The following is a 17,486-nucleotide window of genomic DNA, read 5'->3' as shown; positions in this document are numbered from 1 at the left end:
ATGTATATAAGTTCATTTTGATTTGAGCAATTCTGAAATCTATCAAATATAGCAATGTTCCGATGTTTCAGGCCAACGCGAAGTAATCTCAATTATAGTTAAGGCTTCAGAGAAGGCTTGATTTGAAATGTAACATCTAGGTTTCATATGGACAGCACCATCACTTGAACAATCTCAAAATGTGAATTCAAATTGCTCATTGATCAGCATTTTAAGAAATTAGAGACTTTGGCCAATTTTTGTCGTAGTTGTAGAAGTCTAGTGCGTACCTAATTTAGACAGCAAAACTGCTACCCCATCTATATGATGTTAAACATTTTATTAGTTGAAAAAAACCGACAAGAAAAAAGAGCTCCCCACACACTTTGCTCTTAAAAGGTTGGACTTCAATACGGCAAACCTTATATCAATCATCAATCATACGGACAAGACACAAACCACTACAAAATTGACGTGGTAAAAGGTGTCAGTTGACGTCAAAAGGTGCTCCTCTTATGATCATAGTTTGTCTTTGACACCCGCACACAAATCAAAGTTCTTTTCGGGTCTTATCACCGACAACGAAGCGAGTTTCAGCTCGGCAAGCGGTGGGAGGAAAGCAACAATAACGTATTAGTGATATGAAACGGCCGAAAATAACTTTGAAAGGTCTGAAAGTTTCAGTGTAACGCATTTTAAATTCCACTTTTAAACAATTGATTTTCTTATTTTTCTAGGCATTTTTCTCGTATAAAACTACCTACAGTAGGATTGTTTATTCGCAATTTTCATTTTATTTTTTCGAACTATTTTTTTTTTCAGACACCATAAAATGAGATCATTAACTATCACCATCTTCCTTTCCTTTTACACACTGCAAGTTGCTCCGCGAGCCGTCGAAATATCCGATGAGCTTCCGATTCAAGCAATTTCCGCGTCAGGGCGGTTATTTTGTGGGGACAAGCCGCTCATTGGGATTCCAGTGAAATTAATTGACAAAGATCATGGTGAGGGGATTGAAGTTATACTTTTATATTGATTCGATGTAGGAAACTTTGAAAATAGATTTTCCAAATTGAATTTACCAAATTTTAGGGAATTGTTGGAGGCCCAAAATGATTGATACCATTTTCTGGCTTGAAAACTTTTCTGGTCAAATTTTGATCCTAACTTTTTTTTGTGGTATTCAGCTTGAACTGGCACTGACCAAAAACTTGGCGCTGACAAAATTTTACAAAAAAAAAGATTTCTAATCTCCTATTAGAATAAAAATATTTCTTGTTTCACAAAATTCACAAAAATTTTTCACAAAAAATTCTTAACGACAATTCTATCGGTAATTTTATCGATCTGAAAATTTTCAGTGTTTCTAAAAAAATACTATCGGTTTCCATAAAGTTACTCCGAATCCGGGTTCTGCCAAGTTTTGATGATTTAAAAATGTTCAAATGTTATTACGTATACCTGGAAGATTTTAGAAATTTTTAATTTTCTGGAAAAAAAATAGAAAATTTATCCATAATTTTTTTAAACGGTCGAGAAGGTTCACCTTACACCGTTTATTTCAAAAAAAAATTAAATGTCTGCAAAAACAGATTTTAGAAATTTTAAGTGCATCGAAAGTAGTGAAATAATGCACATCAAAAATTCAGATCGAACTTTAATATTTTGGAAACAATTCTATATATAGTAATTTTTATGTGCTGGGAACAAGGGCGTCATTGGAAGTTTTTCGATTTTTCTCTTGATTTTTTTAAAAGGAGAATCGAAAAAAAACCACATTTCTACACAAAAATAATGTCAGTGCTACAAAGTATGCAAAATAGAGTCAGGCGCTTACTTCTTATCAAACAAATATCAAATACTATTTCAAAACAAATGACATGAAGACCGGAATTTTGAATTTTGTAGTCTGAAAAATGTTTTTCATCTAGAACATTTTAATTTTCAGGTGACGACAGAGACGATCTGCTAGATGAAAAGAAAACCGACGAAGAGGGAAAATTCCACGTTACTGGAGGAACTTATGAGAAAGCTGTAATTGAGCCAGCCCTGAAAATTTATCATGATTGCAATGATGGTAATCATGTAAGTTTTTATTTTCTCATTTTTTAAGTTTGATATTTTTAATTTTAGAAATGCCAAAAACGATTATTCTGGGACATTCCTCAAAAGTACGTGAGCACTGACTTGTACAAAATCCCAGTTTTCGACCTGGGATCTATCAACTTGGAATTGGGATTTGGAAATGAAAAACGAGATTGCAGGCACTGAAATTATTAATTTTCACCGAGAAATGTACATTGAATATGTATATAATATAATAATGTTCAGGGATTTCTTTATTGTTGTAATAAACTTGTTATTACCTTTTTTTTTGGAAAATCTAATTTTTGTTGGTTTCTCGATTTTTTGAAAAATGGTTTGGAACAGATTTCAAATTCGCAATATTTCCAGGTTATTTCTCTAATTTTAAGTGAAAAAATTATTTTTCCCATCAAAATTAACAGTCTTTCGATAAATCTATATTTTTCTCGTTTTTTTTTTGTAAAAAATTTCACCATTTTTCTCGGATTTTTCTGGTTGAACCGTCTTAATTTATGATTGTTCTATTTCTGAGAAACCCTGACAATTAATTTTTTTTTGTTTCCCGAGGACCAATCTTTTTAGCTTGAATTTTTAGAAAACAAATAGTATGGAAGTTGGTCAGTGCAAATGTTGGTCAGTGCAAACTTGGTCAGTGCAACAGTCGGTCAGTGCTTTCTTCAGCTTTTTCCTCCATATTGAAGAAAATTAAGAAAACATAGAAAAAATTTTTATTCACAAGTTAATTAATACAAAAAAAAACGTTTTCCGTGTAATACATATTATTTCGAAAATCCATTAGGTAAGTTTGCAATTCAAATTTTTTTGTTAAACTTCTTGCTACAAAAACTCTAGTTACAAAACCGGATATCAAACAAATTTTAAGCAAACATTAGTTGGCCTAAACTTATAGTCCTACAAACATTTCTTAAGGAATTTATCATAACACGTGTCCACAAAAACTATTCTCTTTACATTGTGTAACCAACCTCTTGTAAACCCGCACCCTAACAAATAAAGCGGCCGAAAAGAGGAAGATACACCGGTCATCGAATTGGAGGGGGGGAGGGGAGTGCGTATGTTTTGTACTTGGTCAGCTCAAGCCGTTTCCCGGGTGTCTCTGTTTTGTAAATCTCAAAACAAAACAGCGAAAGGCTGAACTCACGGTTCGCAAACTCATCCCCCAATAGTCTGTGAATTTGATTCTTTTTTTTTTTGGTTGTTGGTGAGTTGCTTCCGTTTTTGAGTCGGAGAGTTGACGGATTTATTTTTGAACTCACTTTGTTTTACCAGTATTTCATTTTGAAAATCGTGAATGAAGTATTTGACTGTTGTTAAAAATCGAATTTATTAAGTTGTATTGACTAATCATCAATTTTGCACTGACCATCTTTGTGCACTGGCCAACTTTTTGCACTGACCAACTTTTTGCACTGACCAACTTTTTGCACTGACCAAAATTTTCACTGACCTAGAGTATTTAACTGTTTTCGAATAAAAATTCTTATTTTCTGAAGTTTTATTTTCTGTTGTACATAGTAGCTGCTACAGATTTTAGTTTCAAAATGGTTGGTTTACAGAATATTTCCTATTTTGGGACCTCTTAAGCCTAATTCCCTGCTCAAACACAATGACATCATTTACCACTCAAAAAAAAATTTCATAATATACTGCGTGTCCCCCAAAAAATTGACCAAAATTTCGAAAAATGCTTTATTTAAACAGCCTGGACCAGTCGCCCTCTCCATGCATTCTGTGCGGTCTTGGAAAAACAAACGGTTCGTAGTTGGTTGGGGGGGGGGGGGGGGGGTACTTGACTGATTCATACACTCAAACGCCTACCCCACCCTTAACAGGGCTTGTTGTCCAGCCATGTACAACTTCTCACGAATCAGCGCCACATGTTCATGAGCATTTTTTTTTGGTTCTGGTCTGTGGAATTTTAGTTTTTTGAATTTTTTTTGTAAAGTTAAATTTCCTGTAAATTAAAGGCCTGTAGTTTTAGTCCATATCTTTCATACTTTTTGAAAATAAATTGAGCTGATTCCTGTTCGTAGGAAAAAAAATAATTAGCAGCAGTGGTGTCACAAAAATAGTACGTGTATGTACTGTATTCAAAGTGCCAAATAACATTTAAAGGCGGAGTAGCGCAAGTGGAAATTCTGTTTAGATACTAAAATTATCCGAAACGACTGAATATCATTAAAGAAATACTTCAAAAATGTTAAGATTTTTCAAAATTTCAAGTCAAAGTTTCGGCAAATTTTAAGGAAGCACTGCTGCATGTTCTAACTCAAATAATGAAAACAAAACTAAAATATAAAAATCGTAGAAAATAATTTTTTTTTGTCAACCAAATTTAAAAAAAAATTTTTTCCAATTTTTTAAAAAATGTTTTACTATGATATTTGGTTATTTTGGCACCATAAGAGTGGTTTTTAGAAATTTCCCGCTACTCCAATGGGTACTTTTCCGATATCTGCCCCAAAATGTTTTTCAATTTTATAACACCCAGGTGTTCAATTTAAATTCACACCCGAATGTTTTTTTTCAAAACTATTTTAAATTTTAGGCTTAGAAAACAACAATACGAAGCCTAACATTACAAAAAAGTTCACGTTTCATGAATGAAAATTTCGAAAACATTTTGGAGAACAAAAACCGGAAAAGTACTCTCCAATCTAAAATTGGGAAGTTTTCAAAAGGGCAAGATCAGAATTTTATCTTAAGTGCTTGAAAACGAGTTTGTGGATTTTTTTAAAAAACTACTCTAATATGCAAAAAAAGTTTAGATTTTAGTCAATTTCCGAAAAAAAGGATAATTATTTTGAACGAACTTGCTGGGTTTTCTTCTGTTTTCTTTGCTTTGATATGTAGTTTGAAACATAGTTTGTCAAAATTTCGGACGGATTGTGTTCAAAAGTGGGCGATTTTTGAATTTCAAACTAGCTTGAGTTATTCGGCAATTTTCTTTCTTTTCTTAACTGTTTGAAAATTTGCAAACAACTGCAACCCGTTTAGTCGAAATTAAGTTATTTTTGCACAACTGGAAAATTTATTTAAAAATTATTCATATTGTATATCGGTCAAACAACAAAACACAGACACTTCTCGAAGTTTTTGACAAATCCCATGCCACCCAAGAACTTCGACTATTCTTATGCTCCCCAAAGCATGCTCCTCCATTTCTAAAATACCACCCGCCTGTTTCGAAACGAACGGGAAGTGCAAACTGTCCAATCCCGCGTCGATCCCTTCATGACTAAACTGTCAATTTTCTTATCGGCTAATGACCGGAGGGAGGTGAGGTCTATTGCTCGCGGAGCCACCTTGTTTGTTTTTGTGACCGAGCAGCGATATGTATCGCTCGATGTGTTCTGTGATTGGAAGGGGAACTCATTAAAATCACTAAATGCTTTATCAACATTGATCGGTTTTTTTTTCGAAATTTTTTGATTTTTTGCACATCCGATTTGATTCGATTGAAATGTCTAGTTTTTTGTCTGCAAAATTAAAATTATATTTTTTTCCTGGCCACCAAAATTGAATGCACCTTTAAAGGCTAGTGGAATTTGGAGGTCTTTGTCGCTGCAGAAATTTTATAGATTTTTCATTTTTTTTGTGTTTACCAACCTTTTTCCAAGTGATATTTTTTGTTTAATTTTAAGGGAAAAAAATGAGTTTTATCTGAATAAGTGGTAAAAATCAATAAAAATTCTTACAAGAGATTCTTTAAAGACGCAACAACTATTTCACTTTAAAAAAATCTACTGTGTCTAGATGGGTACCATTTTTTTTTTCGAAAACTTTAGAAAATTTTTCTTATTATTTGCTACTAGTAAATATCACTGTGAAAAAATAATTTTTTTAAAAATCTAGTTTGATTCGTTTTAATAGTTGCTTTAGAACGTTTCAATAAACTTTTTTAGTTTCATTTTTAATCAGAGGTGAGCGGCAATCGAACATTTCTTAGAATTCGATAATTCGGCAATTACCGTGTTTTCATATTTTTCACAGCTCAGCTGTTTTCGACAATTGCCGAACGGCAAAATTTCCGACACGCCGCTAAATTGGCAATATCAAAATTAGACAACTTTCGAATTCTAAAAATGTGGAAAAAAAACTCAAAAAGTTCATTTCTACTGCAATCATTGTTTTCATTTGCACAATTTTTTAGATAATTATACAATTTGACTAGAACCAAAATTAAAAATATTTGGCAATTCGATATTTTCGACAGCTATTGAAAAATTTAATTTCCGCCTGGTGTATTAGGTGTCCGGATCAATATTCATAACTTTTTTCGTATTGATTGTTTTTTTTAGTATTTTTATTTGTGTTGCATGCATTTTTTTCAATTTAAAAACCATAGTTTCAAAAAATCAGTCGGATACTTAGTAATTTTTTTAATTTTTGGATCTACTGCGCTTACGGTTTTTGAAATGTGAAAAAAGTAAGCAGTGTAACCTAAGCGTAAGCCTAAGATTATGCGTAAACTTAGGCCTACGCCTAAGCCTAAGCCTAAACCTCAGTCTAAATCTCAGCCTAAGCCTGAACAGCCAAAGCCTAAGTCTAAGAATAATATATGGAATTTTTGAGAGTTTTATTGCCCTCTCTGGTGTTATATTCTTAGTGTCGTAGCCAAATAAATGAGGAAGTTCAAAATATTTCACAGAAAAAAGAGTTGATGAAGTGGATGTTAGGCTTAAGCTTAAGCATATTGTATATCTTGAGAGCCACCGCCGCCGAGCATTCGAACAGGATGTTGTATTTGCGATTATTATTGGACATAAGAGATGATGAAGAAACAAAGCAAAACACGACATGACCAGTCCGCCACCTGAGTGGGTGACTTCTCAAAGGTCAATTATGACCATTGAGTGGTGGGGCTTTGGGGAGATAAACATTGTTAAAAAGCTTGGCTCTTCATTTTTACATGTTGGTCTAGTCTTATTGTGCTCTTTGTGTTTTTATCATGTTTTTTGCAGATCATGTAGTATCTAACTTTTGGCAGCTTTTGACTTTGTCAGAAATTTGCCAGATATTTTCCTCTTACAAATTAGCAATATGATCTACCAATTTTGAATCGTGGAGCTTGAAGTTTCTCAGTTTTTAAATGAGTTTTCTGACAATTTCCTGAAGTTTCCGTTTAGTTTCTGTACTTAGCCTTTTTTATGTAGGTTTATATAACAAAAAATGTTCTGCATATAAATCCAATAGGCTTAGGCTTAGGATTAGGCTTAGGCTAAGGCTTGGGCTAAGGGTTAGGCTTAAGTTAAGGTTTAGGCGTAGGCTTAGGCTTAGATTACAATTCAAGCCTCGAAAGGAGCAAGGCCCATTTACAGACCTCGCTTATAATTATTTTTTTTTGCAATTAAAATATTATAAAAAAGTCAGACGTTATTAATATTAAAAATGTAATAATAGGCTCTGCTTTATTTTGTTTTTTTTTTAACTTTTTTAACTCACATTTTTTGAATTTACTAGCATAGTTTTGTACACTGTGTGTTCTCACTAATTCGACCAAGTATTATAGTTTAACACAGAAACCCCACAAGCTCTCAACTGCCAAAACAAATGAAATTGATTAATTTTTTAATTTATGTCATGCTATTACTATAACATTTTCTTTTAGCAGGAAGCAAGTTTCCTATCACTTTTTTGCAATTCTCTATCATATTTTTCTTAGAAAATTTCATTATTACAGAGAAAATGACTCGTTGGGAGAGCTTTCCAATAAGCGAACAGGAACAAGCCTACCTAGCTTCAACGATGACTACAACGACGTAAGTTGGCAATTTTGCCGGTTTTTTCTAAAAAAGTCAGGAAAGTGTACACAGTCCCTAATTGTGAATTCTGATTACCTGTTCCACCCATGCAGCACAATTTGACGTTTGCTAAAAATATACATGCAAGCTTGCTCATTTGGAAAATTAATAAGACTTTACGCATTCTCGAGCAGGTCAATTTTTGAACACGCTTGAAAATTTAAAAACTATAATTCTGCAACCTGGTTGTTAAAAAATAATAGCGACAGTAATCCAGTTAACATTTTTGTAAAATTAGGAAAATTTAGTTAATTGCTCTGAGTGAGCTTTTTTGCCAGATGGTTGCGAGGCTCATTTACAATACCCCTACCGTATGCCTACTCGGTTTTCCTTACTTCAATGCTCAAACGCCATACAGTTGACGTTGTGCACTACATGTGATGCTTTCAAAAAAAAAACGGTGCTCCATACTTACTACAGACTATGTACAGAAATAACATATCTCCAGCTTGAAATTTTCAATTTTTTTTCAAACACGTATTCTTAATTTCAATGTTTTATTATTTCAGAACAAACGTGGCAACTGCTGCTCAAAACCTTGTCCGCCACAGCCTAGGTGGTTTCATCCGTCAAGAAGTGTCCGAAACCGGTCAGACTATCTGCTTCTACCGCTATAACACAGCCGACACAGCAATCCCATACCTTTGCGAACTTGGATGTTGCAGCCATGGATGTTGTACTATTTCGGATCTTGCTGCGTTAGTGTTTTTTATTTTTATTTTTAATTTTGTAAGCCATTTTCTTATATGTTTAGACGCAGTACATCGTTTGGCTGGGCGATAGCTCTTCTGGTTATGGTGCTCATAACCATCGTGTTTGCTGTCCTTGCTCTGCTCACCGTTTGGCTCATGAACCGGCATAAGGATCGAATTCACAAGCAGCACTTAGCAGAGAGTGTTATTGAGAGCCCGTCAGTTAGTCAAGTGAGTGATAAGCGTTGTAAGCTTCTGAATTAGTGATACTGAAAAAATAAATTCAAAGGAGGGGGAGGGGGAGGGGGGAAGGCTAAAATGGATCACAAATTCTTAATATTTTAAATTGTAAAAAAATTGAAAGTTGTATATTTCTCATCTCTCGTTTTTTATTGAACCCTATAAATATAAGTAGTTTGGTAATTTGACAAATTGGCAATTACCGAACATATAAAAGTTTTTAAAATGTTTTCAACTCTTTTCAAAAATTTGGCCGAATTGCCGGAAATTTTTAAACTCAGAATTTCTAGAATTTTTGAATTGCTGCCACTTCTTAAAATTCGGAAATTGTCGAAAATACCGATGGTCAAAAATATGGCAAAAAATCTGAAAATTCTTGCCTACCCCCGTAGATCATTAGGAATTGATTCAAAAGCTCGATCAACATGTTGTATTTCATAAATTAAAATCCAAAAGCCAATATCCTTAAGCTGAAAAACTTGATTTTTTCGTATTGCGTCTTAAATGCAATCAAACAGTCAGGAAAAAAAAGTGAGCGAAAAGTTTGGTCAAACAAATTTTGGAAACATTTTATTGTCAACGTACCTGTATCAAGTTACAAACTGTCTCATTAAAAAAATCTCATAAAAAACCGATATTAACACTATTCAAATTCCAGATAAGTGGCCCAACGTCCTTCTACCCCGATGTGCAATTCAACCATCTCAGTGGTTTCAAGTCATATTAACAGCAATTTTTTGTTGAATAATCAACTTTTGGGACAAGATAATTAATTTTCTTTTTTTTATCGCTAATCATTCGAATCCTCCAGATTATCCACAGCCCAAGAGTTTGAGTCTCTTGCCACTCTCGATTCGTTCTTAATTCCTTTTTAACTTACATTTGTGTGTGCAAAATATACCATAAATTGAGCCAAAAATTCATTTTATAGGAACTTTCAATATGAAAACTTTTCAGCTAACAAATGGTACGAATCGACAGGGAGAAAAAAAAAGAAAAACAGATCATTGTAAGGGAAACAAAAAAAAATGACAAAAAAAACAGAGTGTGGTTCTACGTACGCAGTGTATAAAAATTGTGAAATTTTTGAAAAAGGATTAAACCCAATTTAAGCAAAAAAAAAACAAAATAGTACAAGACAAAGACGTCTACGTCTACAGTGTGCATTCTAGCAGTTGGAATGGAGAAAAAGTGTGTAAAAAGGTGTGAAACAACTATGACAGCCTGTGTGTGATGAGAGCAAGTGTGACGTGGGGGGATATCTCAGTACCTACAGATATTTAATGACAGTTGGAAAAAACCAAAGTGAGGAATGAAAGGAGATGTAAGGACGCAAAATGATACAAAAGTGTGATTTGTTTGATGGTGATTTTGTGGGGAGTAGAAGGGAGGTGAGCCTTCAAGGCGACTTCTTGTCCATTTGCATTGAAAGCTTCTTGCTCACTTGCTCGGCTTTTAGCGCCTTTTTCTCCTCCTTTTCTTGTTTGCGGCGCAGCGCCTTCTGTTCACGCATCATTTCCTACAAAAAATTTTTTTTCAGCAAGTTGATCATTTTTTGAACAGAAAAGAAGTATTGAAGGTGTTCTAAGTTTGGGTGGTCCATAATAATAAGATTTGCGTGGTGGTCCAAAAATGCTTGTTACTGGGTGGTCTATAAGTGTACATGGTGGTCCATAATTATACAGGGTGGTCCAAAATTATAGACCACCCCTAAAAAATTTAAATCATCAAAAAATTTAAACCGTCTAAACATCATAAGACTTTCCAAAAAAATATACGGGAAGATTTTAGAGTTGCATGGAAAATAAAGAACCTTTAGAACATTTTGAATTTAGTTTTGTTTAGAGATTATCTTTTTTTGAAAATTTTCCAGAATCTAGATTGTCCAAAAAAAATATTTTGACAAGAAAAGTTGAACACAAATATTCTATATTCTTTTGAAGGATTATGAAATCTCGAAACAAGCTCTGTAAAAATCCAATTTTGAGAACAGAATTTTCAAAATTCAGAAAACTGTCACACTCCAAATTTTTTCAGACATTTCTCAATTTTTTTTTGAAAATGTTTAAACCTGTCCACAAAATAGCAATAGGCTCTAAAGTCTAATGAAAATTGGCAAAAATTCCAATAAAAAACTCTGAACTTGCTGGAAACTCAGTGAGGGGGGCCTTCCAGTAATTCATACCTTTCTGGACTTTTTCTTTCCATAAATGCTGCCAAATGTTCCGTCACGCATCGCAGAGTTAAAAGTCTTTTCGATAGTCACCGAGTACCGCTTGCGAACATCATTGATAGCCTTACACCACTCATCTGCTTTCTTTTCGAGATCAAACAAGTAGTAGACGCGGTTGGGCTGAAAATTTGAAATTTTCAGATTCATTGAGTACTATAATGAGATAGACAGCTATGATTATTCTGACCTACCGTATGTATAAAGAAAGTTCCCGAGTTTTTTAGCTCCACCTGCATGCACGGCGTCCATGGTACCTCTCCTTTGAGCACAAGATTCGGCACATCAATGTACAAGAGATGCGGTCCTTCGGTCAACAGGAACATTCGGCGTCTGGCAAACAATCCTCGCTTCTTTTCCAAATATCCTTGTTTCAAAATGAGCGAGTTGTTGGTGAAGATGTGGAATGGGTTTTTGACACGTTGCTCTTCGAGCTTCTGCGCACGTGCGGCGCGGTTCTTTTCGGCTTCCGAATTGGCGCGTCTATAATTTAATGATTATTAAAAATAACCAATTAGGTGCAAATCACTCACGGTGCAATTTCCGAAACAAATGGGTCTCCGCGATGTTCCACGTTAGACGGTCTGAAACTTTCTAAGGGGTTAGTAATTTTTATCAACTATTGAGAATTTTCAGATCAGCATCTCCTTGAATAAGGCATAGTACTGTCAAAGAAAATTAATTGATTTGAATCAATTTTTGATCAGTAGATGCAAAAGAATCATTGCCAGAATTGCAAATGAAAAGTTGGTCAGTGCAAATGAAGAGATGGTCAGTGCAAATGAAAAGTTGGTCAGTGCAAATGAAGAGGTGGTCAGTGCAAATGAAGAGGTGGTCAGTGCAAACTGTTTTTTGGTCGGTGCAAATTTGCACTTTGTCAGTTCAAATCTTTTGGTCATTGTTAATCAGAATCAAATAATTAATAGTTTCAATAAATTTTGGTCAGTGCAAGGTAAAACTTTTAATGCAAGAAAAAAATGCTTCAAACTCACGTTGATGGCTGTGATGCGCTAGCATCATTTCCCAAATTCATCAAACGGAACAAGGCACGATCATCAAGTCCCGGCTCGACAGGCCCAATGTTAGAGTAGTACTCCGGCTCGCCAAATGTGGCTGGAATGTAGGCGTGCAGGACTGGTGGCTTGATATTTGCAATGTTCACCCAGTCAACGTTTTCAAAAAACTTGTGAGCCATAAGTTCTTGACTGGTGATACGGGTACTCGGGTCGCGCACCTGTAAGTTGAAAATTACGTATTCAGTTTTTAAAGTTTCATGTCAACCTACCAAAATCTTTGCGATAATTTCCGACGCTTCCTCTGGAAATCCTTCTGGGAACGAGAAATCCAACTCCTGGATTCTTTTCAAAAGATGGTACTGGTTGACGGCTCTGAATGGTGGCTGTCCGGCTAGACACTGGAAAAGGATACATCCCAATCCCCAAATGTCGGTTCTGAAATCCAACTGTTAAATTTGACATTCTACAAAGAATCGGAGCTTACTGTGGTCCCACATCTCCGTCAGCTAGCATCTCCGGGCTCACGTAGAGAGCAGTTCCAACAAATGTGGTACGTCGAGCAGTGTTCTCTTCTGGAACTGGCAAAAATTGTTTCAGTCAAATTTCCGAAAACCTTACCCTCCTCATCCGAATAGAATCGAGTTGGCGGCGGCGATCCAGAATCCGAAGATCGCGAGCTTGCCTGATTCGCATCCGTAAAGCCCTCCTGTGACAGTTGGAGACCGCCAAACGCCTGGGCACTTCCAAAATCTGTGATGAGAATGTGACCGTCTTTCTGGATGAGCACATTGTCCGGCTTCATGTCTCTGTGCACAATTTTGTTGTCGTGTAGGAATTGCAGTCCGGTGAGGATTTCCGAGGCAAAGAATTTTGAGGTGAGCATGTCGAATGATCCAAAATGGCACAGCGACTCGCCAAGATCACCATTTTCAACAAGTCCGATCACGAAATCTGAATATTAATTGAGGTTTAATTTTTTTTTTAAGTTGACGTTTTTATTGGAATAAAATGATCACAAGTGGATTTTGATGGGTTCAGAAAAGAACCTTGGCGCTGGAAAAAACTCACAAATTCTAGCCTGGTCGTGAAAATGTGTGTAGAGCTGTGTGACAAACGGATGACCACCGCATTCTTGTGACAGGTATGTTAAGATATTCTTCTCGCGAATGATTGCGTCCATTTTTTGATGGCGGTTGAGGTACGACTTCTGGAGCACTTTGACGGCGAACATCGCATCTGTTGCCACTTCGCGACATCGGAATACCTGGAATATTAGGGTTTTACTGGAAGCTTGTTTTTTGGTGTTTTGAAATTTTTTAGGTGCGTCTACAAATACAATGCGGGAAAGGTTCTAATTTTTCAGAAATGTTACTTATTGTTTTGCTAATTATATCCAGAATTTTGACAGTTAATGTGCAATAGTGGCTTCAGTTGAAGAGTTTGCGGTAAATTTGCCAAATTTTCTGTTTTCCGAGCTCGACAATTTTGCCGAATTCGCCGCACACACCACAAATTAGACAAAAAAGATATGGTCGCTAAACTCGGTCAGTGCAAGCTCAATTTTGGCCAGTGTAATTGTTTTTTGGTCAGTGCAGCTGTGTTTTTTATTGTAAATTCGTTCAACTTACAGTTTTTGCTAGAGGAATATTTTTTAATATGAGGCAGAAAATATTATCAGTGTCAGTTGATAAAATATTTTTTTTGTAAAAAGATCCAAAAACGACCAAAATTTGGAAGCTGAAAATTCGTTGAAAATATTTACAGATATAGAAAATAATTATTGTTTTTACGTTTTCAAGATTTGCTATTCAAACACCACTTGGACATTTTAAGTGTGCATCATATGTATAGGGGGGGGGGGCGGAAACTAGTCAGATTTTCTGCTTCTGATCACTACAAACAATCATTTTAACTATCAAAGTGTTTACAACTTATCTGAAAAACAAAACTAGATAATTTTCCACGGATTTAGTCAAGAAATTTCCATTCACTTTTTCAACTCATTGGATTGATAAATAACGAAAAATTATTTCAAGTCGACTATTTTAAGAATCAAAAATTTAATTTCCAAAAAACTGTACTTCCAAATTGGAAGTTCCAACGACATAAATTCCCTACATTCTTCTTGAGTTATACATAGTCAGAGTACAAACCCTTCTCTCCGAAAGTCAATGTAAAGATTCATTACGGTAGTTGTTCTAGGTGTAGGAAACATGCCTCAGGGTCCAAAGCGATAACACGTTCAAAATCAAATCCCTGTGCGCTGTCAATTTGATGAACCCAACAACCACGGTTACATTACCCCTCCCCAATACACACAAACGTCTCGTTTTTCCCTTCAACAAGCACATGTATAGCTGTTTGCGAATGTTGATAGTGCTAGACGCGTGGCTTATTTTGTGTAAGAGACGCAGAACACTAGGTTTGTGTAGACAATTCTATGACGATGTCGTCGTTTTCTGCATCTTCTTCTTTCTCTTCTCCATGCGAAATGAGATTAAAGTGTTGTGGAGAAAAGAGATTGGACAGGGGGAGACAACATGAATGGGCCTACATAGTGCGAGTTCAATTCCCACAGTCGTGTAACCCTGACGCAAAATTGGCCGATTTTTCCGCCAAAAAATACAGTAGTCCGTCTTGGTACGATTTTTGTTTTTTTTTGTTTTGTTGCTAAATTCAAATTGTATACGCCATTGGAAAAGTGTTACGGTCAGTGGTAAAATTACCTAAAAAAACCTTTCGGTGCCAAAATGATGATAACTTACAGTAAAAAAGATTGGAAAACAAAGAGAAATCTAAAGCAATTCTAGAATTCCTACAATGTTGGAATATGAGTATTTGAAACACAGTTAGAGCATAAAAATGGGAAGGTGAAAATTCAAGGACTAGAAAAAAATAAACCAATTTTCCAAATTTTCTAATTTCTTATGATAGTCGCTCATTTTAGCGCCATGAAGATGATTTTTAAATATTTTTTTTAATGACCGTACTAAACCTTTAAAAAGATTTGAAAAACACATACATTTTGAATATACATAAGTAAAAAAAGCTATAAAAATCGATAAAAACTCAGCATTTAACTAATAGTGAGGTATATTGTGTCAAGATAGATTTGTGGCAAAAACTGCAAATTTTTTGCGGCTAGGTAATACCAGTACTATCAGTTGAATTGCCAAGAAAGAATCACCGATGTTCCGAAAAAAATGGGCAAGCTTACTTCAAGCACTAATTCAGGCATTCCGAGTATTTTCCAAGCTTTTCCTTGTACTCTGATACTAGTTGCACACATTTCTGGAAATTTCCTCGTTCACCAACCTGGCTGTAGGCTCCTTCGCCCATACTCTGAAGAAACATGAAGTCGTTGGAAGTTCTCTTCGGACATCCTTCTTTAATGCTTTTAGCTATGAGATCTTCGGCGGTGACTGGGGATAAGCTGTTCTCCGATTCACTTGCTGTTGGTGTTAAGTTGAGCGTCTGGAAAATAAAATTTTGAAAATTATTCTACAAGTTTTTTTTTTTCATTTTTGCCTAGAATAGTTGTAAAATGTGAAAAAAAAAACATAATGGAAGTCAACCAAAATTCATATTTCGAAATTCATATTTAATTAATATTTAATTGTATACTCTCGGTCATCTACATATTTATGCTAAAACGATCTTAGGCAGGTGAAACCTCAAAACTTTTATATTAAAGCATCAACTGCAAATTTTCAAATTCAAGTTTTAGAGCGTTTCATCATGCTATTCGGTTAAGTGTTCCGGCCCAAACATTTATTTAAAAAAAGCCTAAAAAATTTTTTTCGCTACGGAGCCTTAGAATGTTCAAGCTAGAAGTAGGCAAACAGAAGCCATAAGCTTGCCGGCCAATTTTGTATTGTAGGTAAAATTGGAACGTTCTGAAAATTGGACCAGGTGCTTTATCAATTTTTCCTAGACAAAAAAAAATATTTTAAAATATTTTCTATTTAACTTATCTGCTACGTGGCAAAACGTTTTCCCTATAAAAAAGAGTTTTCCGGTTGAATTGGCTCTCCAATTCACAAAAGAATTTAGAACACCAAAAATCTAGGTTTTAGGTTCAAAAAGTGTATTGCAGTTCCCCGCTTTGAAAGAGGGTCTAAAAAACGGGTCTAGTTTGATAAGTGCACCCGAACTTTAAGCCGCATTCCGATGTTCGTCTAGAAACTAGTTCCTCACCGTTGGCGCCGCTTCACGATCCGATGTCGTGTCATTGTTAGTAGTTGTGGTGTCGAGCGACGTGTTAGTTGGTGTGAGATCCTCCATCGAGATGGATCTGAAATTGAAAATTTTACCATTTACTGGATTTTTATGCACATATAATAAGAGGAAGAATATGATTAGAACATGATTATTCGAAAATACTGGCCGACTCCAGTGTTCCTGTTTTTATTTGCTGTTTTTGGCGCACAAAACCGCCTAGCAACGAGCGTGCTCGAATTACAGACTGAAAATGAATCGAAGCAGCGGCGCGGTGCGAAAACAAAAAAAAGGCGAACGTCTTCTCTCTTTTGACTAGAAAACAACGAGGAAACTGCAATACTTGATTTCCAACAAAAACAGATGAGGATTAACATTTGAAAAACAAGGTTTTTGCATATAGCTTTGAGGAAAATCTGTTTTTGGTCAGTGCAACACGAAATTTTGTCAGTGCAAAGGTTTTTGTCAGTGCAAAACGAAATTTTGTCAGTGCAAACCATGGGTGGGCGGCAATTGTCGAAAGGGCCGATTGCTAATTTTATTCAAAAAATGTTTATTTCGGCAACTCCCTGAGTTTTGATCTGCCGAAAATTTTGAATTTGGAATTACCGGCCAACACTTTTTTGCCAGAATAAAAATTCAGAATCTCTAAATATTTTAAGTTGGAAAAAAAATTACACTTATTCTCCAAAATAACACTTATTACAGTGGAATATTGTTTTTAAAGTATTTTTTTAATTGAGAACTAACGAATAATCAATTCGGCGGAAAATTTTGTTTGCCGCCCACCCCTGGTGTCAACTTGAATTTGGTCAGTGCAAGCTTAATTTTGGTCAGTGCAACTGAGCTTTTGTCGATGATAAATTCGTCCAATTTACAGTTTTAGCTACACGTATGTTTTTAAACATAAGACTCAAACAATTGTTAAAGCATCAGATTCATACCAGAAATTTCCAAACAAAAATTAAGAAGCTGAAAATCTAGACAAAATGAGTCTGGTGTTTCAGAGAAAGAAGCAAAGTTCAAGTGTTCAGACAGACATTCACAGGCCCCTCCTCCATCTCTGTCTAGCACCCTCTCATTTTCTAATTCAGCTACTTTTCGGGACGATTATCGCGGCAAACCATCGAACAAGTTTTTGTCGTGTACTGCTGTATTTTCAGATTTTTCTAGCAAGATATATGGGCACGGAAAACAA

The 17,486-nt window shown here is 35.3% G+C and overlaps 3 protein-coding genes across 4 annotated transcripts; 2 read left to right on the top strand and 1 right to left on the bottom strand.

The window, feature by feature from the left end:
• The first annotated feature begins 801 nt into the window (after positions 1-801).
• On the top strand, positions 802-2,351 carry ttr-37 (Transthyretin-like family protein). The gene is made up of 3 exons (NM_075844.7): positions 802-986; positions 1,931-2,067; positions 2,116-2,351. Exons 1-3 carry the CDS (start codon positions 812-814, stop codon positions 2,251-2,253), a joined length of 450 nt encoding a protein of 149 aa, NP_508245.1. The 5' UTR covers positions 802-811; the 3' UTR covers positions 2,254-2,351.
• Positions 2,352-7,769: 5,418 nt separating this feature from the next.
• F21E9.2 (CX domain-containing protein) lies at positions 7,770-9,745 on the top strand. Its single transcript, NM_075843.5, has 4 exons — positions 7,770-7,850; positions 8,402-8,590; positions 8,647-8,815; positions 9,483-9,745. Exons 1-4 carry the CDS (start codon positions 7,777-7,779, stop codon positions 9,549-9,551), a joined length of 501 nt encoding a protein of 166 aa, NP_508244.2. The 5' UTR covers positions 7,770-7,776; the 3' UTR covers positions 9,552-9,745.
• On the bottom strand, positions 9,731-16,373 carry pdk-1 (3-phosphoinositide-dependent protein kinase 1). Of its 2 annotated transcripts, none has more exons than NM_001029571.4 (11): positions 16,268-16,364; positions 15,386-15,544; positions 13,139-13,334; positions 12,689-13,021; positions 12,555-12,642; positions 12,340-12,505; positions 12,047-12,288; positions 11,588-11,638; positions 11,249-11,537; positions 11,010-11,177; positions 9,731-10,343 (listed from the first exon to the last, which is right to left on the bottom strand). In NM_001029571.4, exons 1-11 carry the CDS (start codon positions 16,352-16,354, stop codon positions 10,224-10,226), a joined length of 1,899 nt encoding a protein of 632 aa, NP_001024742.1. In that variant the 5' UTR covers positions 16,355-16,364; the 3' UTR covers positions 9,731-10,223. The 2 variants fall into 2 exon arrangements, with proteins under 2 accessions (NP_001024742.1, NP_001024743.1); NM_001029572.4 differs by having other exon boundaries at positions 9,732-10,343; positions 11,588-11,644; positions 12,555-12,648; positions 16,268-16,373.
• Positions 16,374-17,486: the final 1,113 nt, after the last annotated feature.

Source organism: Caenorhabditis elegans, chromosome X, assembly GCF_000002985.6.
Source record: "Caenorhabditis elegans chromosome X".
NCBI classification, from domain to species: Eukaryota; Metazoa; Nematoda; class Chromadorea; order Rhabditida; family Rhabditidae; genus Caenorhabditis; species Caenorhabditis elegans.
This window is presented reverse-complemented; position numbering and strand designations above follow the sequence as displayed.

What these genes read in the sequence shown, in the direction of transcription:
- ttr-37 (NM_075844.7), top strand. Translation starts at nt 812, where the DNA reads ATGAGATCATTAACTATCACCATCTTCCTTTCCTTTTACACACTGCAA. An exon ending in ATTAATTGACAAAGATCATG is followed by an intron (nt 987 to 1,930) that starts GTGAGGGGATTG and finishes TTTAATTTTCAG; the next exon opens with GTGACGACAGAGACGATCTG. An exon ending in ATTGCAATGATGGTAATCAT is followed by an intron (nt 2,068 to 2,115) that starts GTAAGTTTTTAT and finishes TTTTAATTTTAG; the next exon opens with AAATGCCAAAAACGATTATT.
- pdk-1 (NM_001029572.4), bottom strand. Translation starts at nt 16,354, where the DNA reads ATGGAGGATCTCACACCAACTAACACGTCGCTCGACACCACAACTACT. An exon ending in ATTCTATTCGGATGAGGAGG is followed by an intron (nt 12,649 to 12,688) that starts GTAAGGTTTTCG and finishes AATTTTTGCCAG; the next exon opens with TTCCAGAAGAGAACACTGCT. An exon ending in GAAAGAAAAAGTCCAGAAAG is followed by an intron (nt 10,344 to 11,009) that starts GTATGAATTACT and finishes AATTTTTTGTAG; the next exon opens with GAAATGATGCGTGAACAGAA.
- F21E9.2 (NM_075843.5), top strand. Translation starts at nt 7,777, where the DNA reads ATGACTCGTTGGGAGAGCTTTCCAATAAGCGAACAGGAACAAGCCTAC. An exon ending in TCAACGATGACTACAACGAC is followed by an intron (nt 7,851 to 8,401) that starts GTAAGTTGGCAA and finishes TTATTATTTCAG; the next exon opens with AACAAACGTGGCAACTGCTG. An exon ending in ACTATTTCGGATCTTGCTGC is followed by an intron (nt 8,591 to 8,646) that starts GTTAGTGTTTTT and finishes TTATATGTTTAG; the next exon opens with ACGCAGTACATCGTTTGGCT.